The 16,995-nt window shown below is 41.5% G+C and overlaps 1 protein-coding gene across 1 annotated transcript in view; it reads right to left on the bottom strand. All coding sequences in view use genetic code 11, as the record gives it.

Annotated features, from left to right (window-relative positions):
• EGR_04930 (hypothetical protein) overlaps positions 1-11,202 on the bottom strand; it is a gene marked incomplete at both ends in the record, with an annotated part of 17,714 nt that extends 6,512 nt beyond the window's left edge. Inside the window, 10 exons of the mRNA XM_024494179.1 lie at positions 495-631; positions 1,552-1,615; positions 2,019-2,046; positions 3,806-3,891; positions 4,457-4,484; positions 4,953-5,050; positions 7,348-7,388; positions 8,262-8,351; positions 8,645-8,802; positions 11,081-11,202. Coding sequence (XP_024351416.1) covers positions 495-631; positions 1,552-1,615; positions 2,019-2,046; positions 3,806-3,891; positions 4,457-4,484; positions 4,953-5,050; positions 7,348-7,388; positions 8,262-8,351; positions 8,645-8,802; positions 11,081-11,202 — 852 coding nt within the window. The remainder of the gene's footprint in view (positions 1-494; positions 632-1,551; positions 1,616-2,018; positions 2,047-3,805; positions 3,892-4,456; positions 4,485-4,952; positions 5,051-7,347; positions 7,389-8,261; positions 8,352-8,644; positions 8,803-11,080) is intronic.
• Between the last annotated feature and the right edge of the window lie 5,793 nt (positions 11,203-16,995).

The following is a 16,995-nucleotide window of genomic DNA, read 5'->3' as shown; positions in this document are numbered from 1 at the left end:
TCCTCCTCCTCCTCCTCCTCCTCCTCCTCCTCCTCCTCCTCCTCCTCCCCTCCTCCTCCTCCTCCTCCTCCTCCTCCTCCTCATTCTTCTTCTTCTTCTTCCTCCTCTTTTTGCAGCGCATTGTCTCCAGAAGTCGGAAATACTCCACTTTCCTTTTCCCTATCCCTCTCACCTGCCAAAAGGCGCTATGACGTCGGCTCTTGAGTGAGTTTTGCAGCATGAAGTTGAACGTTGTCGATTTTTTTAACCGATCAACAAAATTTCTGCCTTTGCCTTAGGGGAACTCGGTCTGTAAAGCAGTCAGGTTTGAATGCGGGTTTAAGAGGAGAGGTCAGAGTAGAGAGCATTATAAGTAGGATCGGCAGATTGACAGGAATATCGGCATGATTACCTTGTTGTCACTTTTTTCCCTTCTTTCTCTGATTTTGGACCCTCAGATGGGAGAAGATTGGTTAGTCGAGGGCATCATGGGTGGTGGTGATGTAGAAGTTTACAAATAAATAGTTTTTGGGAGATTCGGAGGGGGATCTCTCTTCCATCTCCACCATTCTACTACCTAACTGTATCCCCTCCTTTTGTCGCCACTCTTTGTACAGTTTTCTTGATACTTTTGATAAATCTTTTGTGTTATCTGAGAAACAGTGAAAGAGTTGGCGAGGGTGGGATGTATTTGGATAACCAGAAGGCCTTAAATAATACCCAGTCCCTCCGCTCGCAATTTTTCGCCCTCGCTTTTTCCCATTCAATTATCACAATGCCGAAATCCGTTCCGCATAGCCCGCTGTATCCTTTGGGGATACAACACTTATTTAAGACGCAAGTTTGGCAGAGCAGGAGGAGGAGTAACTGATCTATGGCATACAAACGTGCTCAGTCTCTTTAGCCTCCTCGATTTTGACTGCTGTCTTGGAGGCAAAGCCTCCTCTTGTGGACTCATTTGGACAGGAAAGGCTCTAAGCGCTGTTAGCGAGTGACGATTGGACTCTAAAGTTAGCAAACACATCAACAGTAAGTACTTATGTTGGTCACCCCCGAGGTAGCAATTTACAACTCTCAAGGGTGATTTAAAAGAACCCTTATTGAGAAGTCTTATAGGCCACAGGAACAATCATAGCTACCACAATTTATGTTTCAAGGCGAATAAAAGAGACCGCTTGTGTCATTTTTGATAAAGGGCTATAAAGAGCCATCGATACCACTTCCACCACCACTAGGGGCAGCCTCGGTGACATAAAGCACACGCAATATTACCACAGCTTAGCTAAAAGCCCCTTGCCACAAATAGTCTTTCTTGTCTTAAATTAAGTGACTTTGGCCCTTAATTTAATTGCTAATTACGGCCTTCTTTTAACAATGACATGGAAAAGAGGGTGTGGCCTAGAATAGGCGCTGATAACCACACCTTTTCCTTTGATCACGCCCTAAATAAAAGTATGCTTCTACGCAGCCGCAGTTGGCGTCAAGTCTGTGAAGGCAGTTGCCTCGTGATTGGTCAACCTGAAGGTCAGAGGGAAGATGTTTAAATATCTGCATCCCGGGGTTCCACCTAACTTTTTAACAAAGGCAGTGAATAGGGAAAAGGAGTAGAAGCTACTAGCTGGTCAACAATATCTAACTACACTTTTAAAAGTATAACAGAATCGATAGAAATAGTGCCTGCTTGTTTGAATACACCCATTAGGCAATAAGCGGACAGACTGTACCAGCATTGTGGCTAAATCGACGTTCTCATCTTCCACAAGAGGTAATAAACACTGATCCCTTCCATAAAACTTCCCTGATTTGGAAATCTCCCCATGCTACACAAGGTATGATTTTTTCCTGCAGTCAAATCTCTCTCCACTGATAAAAAAGAAATAAGGGAAACGCTGCATAGATTTTAATAATGTGGACTGTAAAGCGCACATGAGACAGCTCGGAAACCTCAGAGACATGCCCATGAGGGCCCTGTATAAGCACAGCAATATTTCAATGCAACATGGCCTAGGTTGTACAACTTAAGAAGATAAAGGACTTACAAAACTTTTCAACTTAAAAAAGTTCCAGCTTTTTAATTAAATAAATTAAAAAAAAATTAAGGCGGTGGGTCCTCCTTATTAGTGAAAAACCGTTGAAAGCCTACTTAAATAAATTTAAGTAGCAGACTATTTCAAAGAGGCAAATTTTCTTATAAACTTAAGCCTATGTGGCGTTACGTTTACTAAATACCGCAGGCTAACATCTTAATTGGGTCTTAATTGGTAAATAACTAATGGAGGGCTTTCTGTCTCCTCTTTATTTCTTCCCAGCTAATAAAGACACCACCTTAAGGATGATGGAAGGTAGCGTATTTCAGACCTTCAGGGCTAGAAGGAAAGGAACGCCCAGAGAGAATATCAAGACCTTCGCTAAAATCACTCCTAATTCAAACGCCTGCAGAGAGTATTTCAGAAGCTTAGCAGACAATCTTGCGTTTGGAAAGATGTGCTAGCCTTCATTCCTTCTTCGAGGTATTTTTTTCGCAAAAAAATTTATGTGCCTTGTCTAACTTCACTATCTTTACAACTTTTTCACAAATTTATAATTGGTCCAATGAGGAGTAAGTGGGGCATATTTTTTCATTCATTTTACCATAGTAAAGTACATCATGAATCTTTGTCTGTAAATAACTCAACGACGTTATGAGACGGTGTGGTATTTGAATCGGTCTAATATCTACGTGGGCGCTCCATGCTCTGCATACCACTCCCCTTCATGTCGCTTCCGCTGGCCGTCAACTGGCCGCTCGGTGTGCGTTTATAAAGCACAGATAAGGGTTAGTCTGGCGTTTCACCACCTTCATTTTGCGTCCTCGCTCTCCCCCACGCCCTCGCAGTATCAGTCCCTTCCCCCAACCCTTGGCATGTCAGTTGAATCTGACGCGTTAGTAGAAGTAAATAAACTAACCCAAGAACTGAAAAACATTTTACAGCAAGATTTTTATAACGTACGAAAAAGTTGCAATGGTAGGATGCTTTTAATTAATTTGATTTTGGTGATAAAATAATCCAGAAAAAAGCGCGCCAAAGTGTGGTTGACCCACCATTCTTCCGATTTGTAAGAACTGGATTTGCGTCACTCATTAGAATAATTCAGCAGTGACAAGTCTCAAAAACAACTTTCAGTGGTGAGTAGAGAAGCACTTCAACCACATTACTGGGTAGCGACAGTTGTAGTGGGGATGCGCGAACGGCTGTCAACCAATTGTCATGTATTAGCAGAAGATGACAAAAGCCCTCTGTGAATTTTTAACTGTTTTCTCACTGGATGATTGACTGACCGACTGACACTCGATGGGAGGTGGCTCTTGTACCCTAAACGTTAGTCGTGTGGAAACAGATATATCATTGAAAAAACCTCCAAACGGTCTACTTGCCATCGCTACAGACTTCTGAGGCACTGCTGAACTATCAGAGGGTCATGATTGGTATGTTTGTCTGATATGTCTAAAGCAGATTTTTTTGCTTACTACATGCTACACGTTTATCCACTACGATGGATCTCAGTAAAAAAGCAACAACAATAACAACAACAACAACAACAACAACAACAACAACAACAACAACGAAATCTCCACCTCAGAGGCATTCAACGCTAGTTTTTGGAAAGCACGTTCTCCTCTCGGACTTCTAACACAACAATAGGTCTCAAAAAACGGAATTTGTTATGAAGCGATCGTAGAGAGTAGAGTCGGAGAGAAGTAGAACACCGCCATTCTTCTTTATGCGTACTTGTTCGTACTCCACGGGCTGTACTTCCCTCCAAGAGGTGGTCACTTAACCTTGACATTAACCAATCACGTACCGGCCAGTAGGGGCATTTAAATTTGAAGGTGAGACAGTAGGTCAGCACTTTTTTCTCAACTTCTAGTGACTAAAATGGCAAAAAGAATTAAAACTAGATGGAGAATTTTGCCTTGTTCGGTAACTGGCATGCAAAGTGTCTTTCACGATATGAACCCCTCCCCCACTTTGCTGCCTTCTAAGTACAATTTTTTAGTAAATGTTTTTAATAAATTATTCAGATTACGTGCACAGCCTAAATTAACATTTTGGTGCCTTTGCTGGAAGATACGGCATTAGCTTTGCTAGGGATATTAACTTCCAATCCATTACCGACATTTACACTTCTCGAGATGACTGGCATTGCCATGTTTCTCTACAGAATCGGGCTACAATTGCCCAGCTTCCCTATTCTTTCTTATTTTATCCCAGAAGGTGATGAAAAAATTGCTTAAGAGATGGCTCTCATGCACTGCTATGTAACACTAGAATGGATGATCGACAATCCCGCCAAATGGTGAGACAAACTAGAGGCTGTCTTATTCCAGCGAAAAGACTAACACAAGGTTTGCCATAAGTTGATCAACTCTTCGTCAACGTATCAGTGCATTCTTTTTAAATCAAAAGATGAAATTCCACTGGATAAGGATCCTTACTTTACTTGCACCGACTTCACAAATTCGACTAAAAATTTGAAAAAGTTGTTTGTGCTAAGTAAAATTACTTTTTCCGTTTTCCTTTTGCTGAGGATATCTGCTTAATCTCTGCCTAACGGTTGTGTTGAGTGGTTTAAAGCCTCCCATTACTGCGGGTAATTCTCTAACATTCTGGAAGCTGTGCTCTTTCTCCTTCCTTTCTGATTGACTGCGACTACATTTTGAATACCCCCTCAGTACACCGAGAGTCACTCTTAGCTTAGAGTCAATGCATTGCTATACGTAGGCATGGCTAGGTCGGCTGGGTGATCTGTCTTAAGATGCAAGCATCTACTCCGCCTTCGGCAGTCTACGCGACTCAACAACTAGGCGCATATGCAACCTCTAGCCTTTGTCCATTGTTTACCTGGGTAGTGAATTTAAGACGATCCGGCCCCATCAAGCACAGGAACTTCTGTTTACAACACTGCCAATGTTGCTTATGAAACCTTCTTACATTATCTTAAAATCATGCAAATTTTTTAAAATAGGCGTGGTTAATGTTTTGCAGTTAAATTTTGTTTTCCTACGCATCATTTGCATGCAATCAATCGCCTACTGAAATTATTTAAGTAGACCGTTCCTCTGCCTTAATGACCAAGTTGGTTACATGGATAGTTCCTTGTTGTTACCAGGATCATTTTCGTAGCAATATAACAGCCTACGACTTTAAAGGGGACTCGAGACAAATAAAACTAAGCCGAAGGGCCATTAATCACATTTATTTGACCGCTTCCCAAATCCTAACGCCTAAGAAAGACGGTGTCTGCTGCATAATACTAAATCGGCGGAAAGCTGAGGTACAGATGAGCTAAAATGGCGTTGAACCTTGGCAAATATCCTAATTTTTGAGTTCTGTAAGGAGGCAATTAACAGCCGACAAGACACTTGACTTGTGTAATCTGAAAACTTTTATTGCTGCGCTGCCTATGATACCTACGTCAAGCCAAGAGATTTACCTAACCAGATGTTACCGGTTTACTAAAAGCCCGACAGACGGTTGTGACACTTTGGAATACACAAAAAGCGGTAGGGTAGAAGGGATGAAGAAGATTAGGTCCATTAATCCAGCTTAAAACACGGGATATCGTTCACTGTATAGGTCCGCATCTAGATAAATGGCACTAAGGATCACGATTGACGTATTGGCAGCACCTGTTACAAAACAACGTCTAGTCTTAAGCAGTGCCAAGGTAATGAATTATCCGGCTTAGTGCTGCCTAGCAAGAAACCGAAACTTTGCGAACTCTGGAATCACCGAGGTGTATCAATGGCGCTGACTTCAATATTGTCCTGGCTACGCAAAAATGCAGCAACTACTCTTCCTTTCTAGTAGGGGTGAGGAAGTTTCGGAGCCATGGTATAAAGGAGAAGGGAAGAATGCGTAAATTTGGTGTTTGTTTTAACGTTCACTTAAATGCGTGGACTCTTCAACCTCCGTGATTTGCATGTTCGTTCCTCTTACTCCCATGCACATTAATAATAAATTTTGCTCTTTTGTAGTTTAAATACTATGGCAATACAACCTCAACTTACTAACTAGCTTCCACTCTTCATCAAGACCTCAGAGAGACGTTCTTAAATATTTCTTGTGGTGTAAGCATTGTTTAAATGTGCAGTCGGTGATGCAGATTCTTGAGTCTTTCCGACCTTCACCACCGATTCAATAATACGGCCTCTCATTGAAGCCTTCAGTCTCCGTTTGCACTACACCTCTGCATCATTCGACAAAGACGATATGTTTCTCTAAGACTGACCGGGGGGCTATCCTGCTGCAATATATATGTGGTAGCTTATTAGCATTACATGACGCAATGGAACACAACCAAGCCACTACGTTGCTTTTAATTGAGGACAAAGTGGCAGGGAGACGAAAAATTTTACAGAACACCTGCCAGATGGAAGCTCGCTAGTTCAAAAGCTAGACTTTTAAAAATATATTCAAATGGCTTGTGTTTGGCATGGTAAGGTCAAATGGTTTACCTAATAGTGTTCATCAGTAACCACCGGGAAGCGAAAAAATGAGACACTTTTTATAAAGGAACTTGTATATTTACAAGATTGCGCACAAAGACCCATCTTGAAAACTTACGAAATTCCGCCTACTGATTTTCATTCAGTAGGCCTTTTAAGTAGACAGCCAGTAGGATGCGAAAAGCTTTGCGAGCTAGAATGATAGGATTTAGAAGGGCCTCTACTTTTAGCAGAAATACTTACCTTCCAAAGCTGCATGCTTCAGTTGTTCTAAAGCCTTTGAAACACGCTGTCCCTCTGGTGTTGTTTTTAAGAATCTTCTAGCCTCTCTGATGATGCCCAGTACACCCTACAGGAGTGTGGGAGGAAAGTGAATACTTAGGGACAGGAAAATCAGTTTTAGGGAAAATACAAAGAAAATCCTTTTAACGACAGTAAAATAAAGATAAAATGTTGAAGTCGATGGCTTGCAAAAATTACGCATCATTAGAAAAGGTGCGAGGTGATGTAGAGACCAACTCCCATCTTTTTAGAGTAACAAAGAAATTTTTAATGTTAATAGAAAATCAAGGACCATTTAACTTAGTCTTTGTCAAATTTTATTACTACTTTTGGTATTAATTTGGGTGGAAGTCTGCGTTCTGATCTTCCACGTTGTCCATCTAGCTCAATTATCAACCCTATATGCCACTTTTTGATCAGAAAAATTTAAAAAGGGGAAATTCTGGCTTTGTAAAATAATGTCATGAATGCTCCTTTGAGTGTGGACACTTTAACTTAGGAAATACTGTGACCAAATCTCAAATATTATAAAAGAAGTTTCAACAACTTATAGGACCCGGGGATGTGGAGAGAGAACCGAAAGGAGGGAAACGTACCTCATCACTAAAATCCAAACAAAAGAAATGAAAATAAATTACTGGCAAAGGTAAGAATAGGGTTTAATCAAAGGGACCATCTTACTTAGCTGATGCGAGAGCGAGGAGGGTAGAGAAAACGAGAAGAATGACAAGGATATTTCGCATAGTCTTGAGCGTCCGTTTGGCAGCCAACGCGATTGATGACCACCACTGTTTACTGGTGGGTTTATATAGGCGCAAAGACGCACACACACGCACATGTGCGTGTGCACGGTGAACTAATGACCCTGGCATCGAGACCTCAATTGGGTGTTTAGAGCCCCCTTCCGTAATCCGCGCCAGTTCCATTGTAACCTGTGACTTCATTGTTGACGTAATGGAACTAGGTCATGTGCGTGTGACATGCGCTTCAGTTAATGCCAGGACCAAAAAAGTGGAATTGGTTGTTAAGCCCGCGAGGGAGGGGGGTCTTGGAGTTGTTCGCAGTGCCTAAGTGACATGTGAGAACCGTCAGCCCTGACCAATCCCGATGGTCAAGTCGCGGACCAATGGAAATGCCTAGAGGAGATCTGAAATGTGGGAGAGTGAATTTCGAGTTGTCATCAAAGGGACAATTAAGCTTGTAAATAGTGATTTAGTCTGCGAAAATTCCTTTTGAGAGGTGCAAGGGATCGTCTGTCATACCCTACTTCAAGAGATTTGCATCACTAAGACTAGAATCGTTCTTTTACGCTTTTTGGAATACAGGAGTAAGCAGTGAACCAATTCTCATGCCTGGAGCCGTACAAACTCTGGAATTCTTCTTTTTTACTCAAAAGGTGAGGTCATTAAAACAGTCAAGAAGTTGTGAAACCATCCACTCTTAAGGTTTCCATTCAGCTTCGTCCGATATTAGTTTGGCCCGTTAAGCGGCAGACACTATTTTGCCATACAATGAACAAATAAAGCCAAAGGTCGTTGATTAATGAACTCACTCACTAGAATGGCATTTTCTTGAAGAATTGACACTATGAAAGGTCGTTCTGAGGTAGCAACATTGAAGAAATGGGTCTACGTGGTCTTCCCATTGGTTACACACATAAAAGCTTGAAAGGCGACTCATTTCCCCTGTGACTTTACACTTATGTCAGCGGCTGTACAAAAAGCCATTTGAGCAGAAAATTTTTTGGCAAAACAGGGGTTCATCCAAAGTTTTGACTTAATTCTGTCCATTAGCATTTTTTCTTTGTTGGCTTGGAGTCCAATGTGGGTCCACTCGCTTCCGAAGCCCAAACGTTCCCTGTCCTTGATGCCATTTTTGTAGCAAGGGGGAAACCAACATCAGTGGCGGCCCGATTGTGCCAGGAGTGCCAAGTTTTCTTAACAGCTCCAATATTTTTATCCATGCAGATCAAAGAATGCCCTGTCATACCTTCACCTCCCTCCCCTGTTTTTGCCACATCATCATAAAAGCAGTGCCCAGTTATTTTATGACTACAAAACGTAACAAAATGTCTGCAAGAAGCCTCATCTGCCCCGGAGAGACTACCCTTCACGCATTAAGCAGATCAAAATTAAGCTCTCAACTTTCTTGAGCTAAAAGACGGATGACAGCTGTGCTTGGCTGGTCAATGAGAAGGCCACCAATCCACAAACCGGAGATCCTACGACGTGATAACGAACCTAAGTAATAAAAGGAGGAACGAATCTTCAGTTTGATTTACGTCATGACGTGGGTGTGGATGGCAAATCCTTTATAAATTCACATTGATTTGACAGCTATTTCTCTCTTTAAACATCCACCATTCACCTGACATCTGTGAAAGGTAAATAAAGAAGGTTTATTTAAATTTGGCTTAAATGTTCACGGCGTAGTGTAGTTGTGTTTACAGTTGTTACCTCAACTTTACACCCTATGTTTACTCAATCAGTAGGCTTCTACCTTCTCTTGATTAACTACTGAATTAAGTCCTTCATCCGATTTAAGTAGTATGCTGAACTCAAAAGAGGATCTTAATGGTATATTTTACATAATACAGTAAATTATTTAAAAAACTCACTCATGTGAGAAATTATTTTAAAAGCTCGCAGATTATTACAAAATTTGGGGACAAAAGCTTGGTATAGTCTTTTTTTGCCATAAATACAAGGCGAAAAATCCCATTGGCTGATCACAAATCCACCGCTATATTAAATTGGCGCTTTTGCTTACTTTTGTTTATACTCTCTTGCCATAGTAGCGTGAAGTGGGTGTGTGCCAATGGTTATCTTACCTTAATAGACAAAACCGTCCAACGTAAGCCAATCGGTTTATCGTTCCACGTGGATTTTTCCACTTCCTGTAACGCGAACGCTAAATCGGTGGCCGGGCGATGGAACGCGTTTACCGCTTTTTGCTTTTTGTCAACAACAAGGTTGTCGTTACTGGGGCTTATTGTAGAAAAAATTTTCAAATGACCTGTGAATGGTTCAGTCTGCGGTGCCTCACAAACGAAGGATCAAGTGCTTGCAGTTCTGCCTTAAAGAGCGTTTAACGATGCAAGAAAGGTGCAGATAAAGATTCTTTTTGGCAATTAAAGAATATAACCCTCTAAAAATAAACTGTGGCATTTCCGATTAAGTGAGTTTTTACTGCTATACCTCCTGGTCACTAGTCTTCAGCCTCTCTAGTCATGCATAAAGCCATAAGTGCCACGTCACTGCGTGCAGAGAGGCCGAGGGTTACTGGTATGACCTCTCGGCATTTTGTATGCCACGAGCTATTTCATGGACACATTAGTCTGGAGGTAGATTTGTGCAATAAGACAATGTGAAGAGGCTTCACTGAGCAGTTAGCCTTGATTTATTGTTCCTTGTCAAGTCAATCCCAGTTCATCTCCACCCAGCCATTTATCTGGGCTCCATTCAGCTGCCAGGAATCTGGAGAAGGTCCTGTTTGCTAACTTATTTTCTACAAATTAATCTACGTACCAAAACGCCTTTAAAATAGGTGCCTTTATATAATTTAAGTGTAGAATCTCTTCGGTCATTTATTGCTTCGTTATAAAACGCAGGATTGGATTGACTGTGGAAAGCTGTTAGGACCTCTACCACCCTGGTCGTTCACGGGCTATACCTTCTTCAGTAACACTTACATTGGTTATTTATTACCACTTGTGGGAAAAATTTACTTACCACTGTCAAAAGTATGGCTAAATGAGTCCTTTATAGAGCCATAGTAAGGCATAACAATTCAGGGGAGTGATTGAGGGCCTAAGAAGGTGGTCTTTTGGCTACAGCGCGAGGATTCGGTCTTAACAAGGAGTCCCAAACTAAGGACGGCTCAAGAGCTGGCGCAGCTGTTAAATGTGTGATTAATGCCGGTGCTATTGCGCTGTTAGCATGTAAAAAGGCCTCCGACTTTAGTCAATACGTAGGCAAACGGTTATGAACACTTCCTGAAACAAAAATAATCAACGAATAGTTCACTATTTCTAAATGGAATCAATGATTGGTTTCTTAACCTTTTAACAACCAGGTGCTTTTGAAAAAGTGTATATAGCTGAACAGAGCATAAATGTCCTGACGGGGGGCTAACGGAATGGCCAAAAGCTGACATATATCGGATGTAAAAGCACAATAGTCTTGCTACTCATGTACGATATATAAGTAGTATTCCACATTTTGATGCTCATTAGTAAGTGTTTAGCCTAAGGTGTCGCGCAGACATTGTGAATTTTGATACAAACATATAAAACGATTTAATCGTGCTGCAGCAGAGGTTGCTACTTACGTGCATATAAGTAGAGTGGGCACGGAGCTACGCTGCATAGTGAATTCTACTTTTCTTATTTTACACAAAACATAACCAACAAAGAAACCAGATTGGTCAGCACAGTTCATCAAAGAGGTCATTTGTAGCCATTGCCTCTACAAAGCCATTGGTAGCAAATTTCAACTTTATGGAATATATTTTCTTGAAAAGTAACTTTAGAAGCAAAAAATAAGTGCCCTCTCCTCTGTTTGATACGACTTTACGGGATGTAAAGAAAAGGCGATCATTGTCTTTAAGGGACTTATTGCAGAAGTAATATGGGAAAATGACTACGTATAACAGGATGAGGTAGTGTTGCAAATAAGTTTTGGGGCATAGTGACCTGTGTCAGCCTTTAAACTTAAAATATAAAATTTACTGCAAGTAATTTGCCAAATTTACCCTTCTTCTTAATAAAAACTATTTTTCACACTTCCAAATTTTCATTGAGCTTTATTGTATTGGGCTTGGACCTCAAGAGTAACTGTTTGGCCTTCGAAAAGGAAATCAGGATGAAAAACTCCATCCACAAGGCACTACAAGCAAATTAAGTAGGTGTCTTTGAAAATAAAGTAGTGCATGATTGAAAACTGCGAAAATGGTTGACGAAGTCTGTTCATTCCCAACACACATCAGCCAGCTATTAGCCAGCAGACAGGGAGCCTGAATTAAACATGACATGGGGTGGCACAGTGTGCAAATAGGGAGTCCCTGGGTAGCGCTGCCGATTGATGTCATTGTACGATGAATGGATGGAACCTATTTGTTTCTCCACCTCCAGTAGTTGCGGGAATTGCAGTTGCGAGGAGTTTATTACCGATCGCAATAACGACCATAGTCGTACCGTTGCATTGACGCATATCGAAGCTTTGCAATGCGTTCAAAATGTAGAATCCTAATGCTTTGCAGTAGCCAGAAAAATAATTTAATGAGCTCTAACAAAAGATCAGTTATTCCTGAATGATATTTTCAAATTACTGTCAAAGCGACGGCTTTCAATGGGATGTATGCTTTATACTAGAAAGGACATATAAGCTTTTGTTTTCGTGGTTGATCATAAACTAATCGGAACTTATCCCCTAAAAAGTGCTAAAGTCTACTCCATTAAGTAAGAAAAGGCAAATATAACTTTTTTGGCCTCGAAAAAAAAGGGTTCTATCGATCATGCAAAGTATCGTAATAACAGGTAATGGAGATAGCAGCCGTTATTGAAAGAGTTTTTCCAATTGGCTAAAGAAAACCAACAAAAAGGCGATTACAAGATGATGCGATCTGGGTATATCTCCCAATGCTCGTCATCAGGTTTTGAGAAAGCGCTTCGGACCGCTGAACAGCTCCGGCGATCTTCCATTTTTGACGCCATCCACTTCTGTATAAAATAATGCTGTACGATTTCGGGCCTGCAACGATAATTATACGCCTGATTAACAGTTGACATCCATCAGGAAGGATTTTTTTACTTTTCAGTTAGTTAGATAGACTCACGGCACACCTTAAGATCTACTTTGGGTCAGAACAAGGAGATATTTAGTGTATCTTAAATTTTTCTGCTAAGTATTTGTCGCATTTTTGTCTTAGGCATATTCGAACTTTTACAGTTCCTTTCAGGGGGCTCTATGTGAAAGAAGGTTAGTTGCTCCGGAACTTTTCAGTGAGCCAGCATTCCGCCCACAATAGCACCATACAAAAGACCACTATTCCTTCCTCTTTGAGGCTTTGAGTTATCGGTATTGCTGAATGGCTTGATTGTAGGAGTTGCTGCTTTTCCAGTCAGAAGGATAGTCACGTGCCAGTATAGAAGGCAAACAGTCATTTGCGGAGTAAAAAAGTAAAAAAACTCCAAAGCACTTTTAATATCATTTGTGGACTATCACTTCATAATTTATCACTGAATGTTCGTTTCCCTTCAGCCATTCAGTTGCAAAATTCACTTGTTCGAGGTGTGCGCACGCGCGAGCCTATCATCAACCAATGAGGCAACAGGATGTGCAACCCCCTCTTCGCACGTCAGCATGATGCGCGCTTCTCATTGGCAGATGGGTGCGGTGCGAGTGCGCACGTGTGGGCAAGGGAGACGCTTTTTCGGCGATAAACAGAATGCGGATTGTCACAAACGGTGTAATATTTCCACAGGTGGCAAAGGTACGTATGTGCATTGATGGCCTTTACTTTTTCCATTCTTTTGGTCATTTTTTGTGCATATTTTCATTAGTGCTACCTAAACCTGCCTTAATAATTTGATCAGTGGGAGGAGAATTTGGATGGATGATCGAAGCGCCAAATGCTGTTTTGTTAAAATTCCTTTGAAGGCAACATAAAACTTTTTGAGCATGCTTATTCTTACGACTTTTTCCGTTTATTTAGTATGAAATAGAGATGCCAAAGATCTTGACCCCAATAAATAATTCACCACGCTTTTCACAGATGGCATAAAATATTTTTGAAAAGTATCTGTATAGAGGGATGAAGAACTCAAGTAGCTTTTTCTAAAGAAGTGCATAAGTGTGGAAAATCTCTTGAAGCATTATATCACTTTATGAAATAGTTGCCTTCGCAACCTCTGCGTCGTTCCCATTAAAACACTAACTAGCCAAGAATTCCACTTTAATCAAAAAATTTGCCTCTGTCGCTTTTTTACTGCTATCTCCCACCTCTCTGCCTCGAAGGTGATAGGCGTTGAGGTTAATACTGTGTGGCCATGTTTAATCTTACTCTATAGCGTGTTTCCTCCGTCAGACTTGCGTAATTTATATGCTTGAAGTAAAAGTGGTTGCTAGACCACGAAAGAGTTTTAGCTCGCACGTTGAAAATCATCAAGTGGTTGTTGAAAGCGCAAAACCATCAGCGTTTATTATGTGTGTGCCTATGATATATCCAGAGCGTTCCATCCTTGAGGAAGAAGGACTCGAAGTCTAGGTTACAAAGGGCGAAGAGTGAAGAGTTCGGGAAGTTAACTAAACATGAAAAAGAAACTTCTTAAATGGCACGACTCCCCTCGTCCTTTATTGAGCATCGAGGTGTCGAAAAGGGTGGTCATAAAGGCGAGAAGACATTTCAGCCTTTTGTGTCAGTAATTGGCTTTTTAACTCCATTGTATGCGGAGGTTCAACTTCATGGGTCTAACATTTTACATTCCTATTAATCTACAACGCGCTACGCATGTTGTAGTAGCCTGGCCGTCTATCAAGGTGTTGATTGGTCACTAGAGGGGTGAAGTCAATGCCATTTGCTCTCGTAATTTCCATAATTTTTTGAATAGTCCAAAGAAGCCTTGTCTCAAAATCCAGTTTGAGATTACTGTCAACAATGAATGCAACAAGGTATGAAATTCTACAAAATGCCCCATTTTCTACAAACGTCTTCCTCTCTTGGCGTTGGAGCCCGGTTATTATTTATTGGAATCAGGATGCTCACTCCTTTAGATCGGGTTTGATCATGGCTACAGCAAAAAGGGAGGAGTGAATGGTTATAAGTGTACCCGAAAAGCTCTGACGCCAAAACGTAGACGACAGAAATGTAGCTGTCAAATATTTCATGAAACGAATTACTTCACCTATCCCCCTGGTGACCGCCCACCGTAATTTTCCCGATGATTGCGCAAAACCTTCTTAGTAGAGGCTATAAAGGCCTGAGGAGCCAGTATAGGTGGAAACCAAACCGCACATTTACTTCTTCCGATATGTTCTCACCTTCGTCACGTGGTAGTGGACATCTAGAGACCTCGCCTTCCATGTCATGAGCAGTGCGGCTTCTGACTTAAGTATTCTCAGTATACTGGTAGAAAAACTTTTCTCCTTCATATTGTCCACATACGAGAAAATCTGTCATGTACTAAATTCTTTAACGATGTCACCAAATTCTGGGCGCATTTAATCACTCATCAAATGGAATTCCATCGCACACAGCCAACTTGCCCCTTAAAGCAAATCCTATTCCACATTGCTACCCTTTTGCCTTTTTGGGTGTCTTTTTTTAATGCTCCTTGCGTCAAGATCATCAAAAGAAGGAAATGGGACATAGTAGAACCACCCAAGAGGCTGGTGTGAGGAGCATACAATTCGAGATTTCGTATGGTGCTCAGACATTTGGGCTCACTACGATGTCAAATGTCAATTAATATACGTGGAAGCATCCACCACAAAGCACAAGAAGGAGATGGAATTGAGTTTCCATTTCCATTCCCATCTCTTTAACGCCACCGCAGTGATTCATTTCTCATTGCTTTGCCAGCTTCCGAAATAAGGAGGCACTGCAATAGTTTCACTCCATTAATCACACGATCTGGATAACCTTAGGATTAATCTCCCCCAATTCAGCCCTTCAATCATCCCTCACCTCTTCAGAACTCCTTATTCATATTAAAAGTTAATCAGTAGACGAATGCGTAACTATTCACCTATCCTAGAGGGAAGACTACAACCGCGTGTGATCCTTGTGCTGTTCTAACCTGTTCTTGGGCTTTGTCCATCCGTTTGTTATTGCATCGGGCATAACAGGGGGCTGCATTAGGGTTATGTGCACGCGTTCGTCATGTATCAACTTACCCTCAAAGTGTACACCTGTGGAGCGCCACCAGGCGGATGAAACCCGATGCCACTCGCTACTTTGCGCTCTTACTCGCATTCTCTAAATGTGGATGCTCTTGGCATGCTCGATGACAGCATGCGCAAATTGTAGGTACTTTGTACCGCTTGCACAAGGACCATGGAACACTGCTGTAAATGGCACCAACACCAAGAATAACAAGAACGCCAACGAAAGCAGACAGAAGTGGCGGTTGCAACTGCTTTGTGGTAAATGGGTGACAATAGGGATAGATGGAAATGGTCCCCTGCCTTATTTGTGGTTCCAAGTTGTTAGCACCTTTGGAATATGATGTTCAAAAAATGGAATGAAAAGAATTGCATTCGTTAAATCCGTGTCGGAAAAGGCTTAAAAATTGTCATAGTTCCGACGAGGAAGACACTTTATCAATTCCCGGTTTGTTGCAAGTAAGTAGACTTCATTTTTGGCATCAGCCTATTACGTCCACCTAAGAGAGGCTATGCCGGTGTGAGGTCTACCGTTATACTTCCAGACTGAGAATGAGCCCTTCCCCTCAATGACTGTATGGCTAGAACATTGACGTACTTCCAGGAAAAAGCCACCTTGCACGCCTCTGAGTGGTACTGTGTGGACCTCAGTCGGAGCTGTTTAAACTACCAAGTAATTAGTGGTGGGCAAATGCGGCCGCTGACCACTACAACCGCGCATATGGGGGAGGCACGGTGGTCTGATAATGGAGGGCGTTGTGCTTCAGAATTTAGGCGTAGACAAGAAGGGGGGTCGTTTAAAGCCCTCCAATGGTGTATCCACCCACACAACTAACATTAAAACACAAAACCATCAGCCCATCGCATGCCAGTCAATCTGTCAGTAAGAAAACAATTTTGTAACACAGTTAAAAAGTGAGTAGCAAATGGCAGCCTTTTGAAACTCACTGTAAACTGCAGTCAGCGCATAATAGTTAGGTGGAAGGTGTTTGCATGGCCTCCACAACTACTTTCGCTTTCCATATGATGTGGTAGACGTGATTCACTATTTACTATTAACTACTCAAAGTTGTTTCGGAGACATGTCACTCTCGAATTTCTTTAACCAATAATGACATCCAAGTTCCCTTAGTTTGAAAGACAAGGGGGTCATTTACAACTTGGCGCCTGCGAATGATACATTCAACTACGCCTTATCACACCTTCTTCAACACTCTAGAATAAATTAAGCTAGAAGTTGGGGGATTCAAATTATTGGGGGTGAGAGGACGAGGGCGAGGACAGCTTTGCTAGGCCGATGCTTACATTTCATTTATTTTTTACATATTCTACTAAGTTACAACAAATCAGATCAGAAAGCCG

The sequence above is a fragment of the Echinococcus granulosus genome (genome assembly GCF_000524195.1).
Source record: "Echinococcus granulosus chromosome Unknown EG_S00033, whole genome shotgun sequence".
Classification (NCBI taxonomy): Eukaryota; Metazoa; Platyhelminthes; class Cestoda; order Cyclophyllidea; family Taeniidae; genus Echinococcus; species Echinococcus granulosus.
This window is presented reverse-complemented; position numbering and strand designations above follow the sequence as displayed.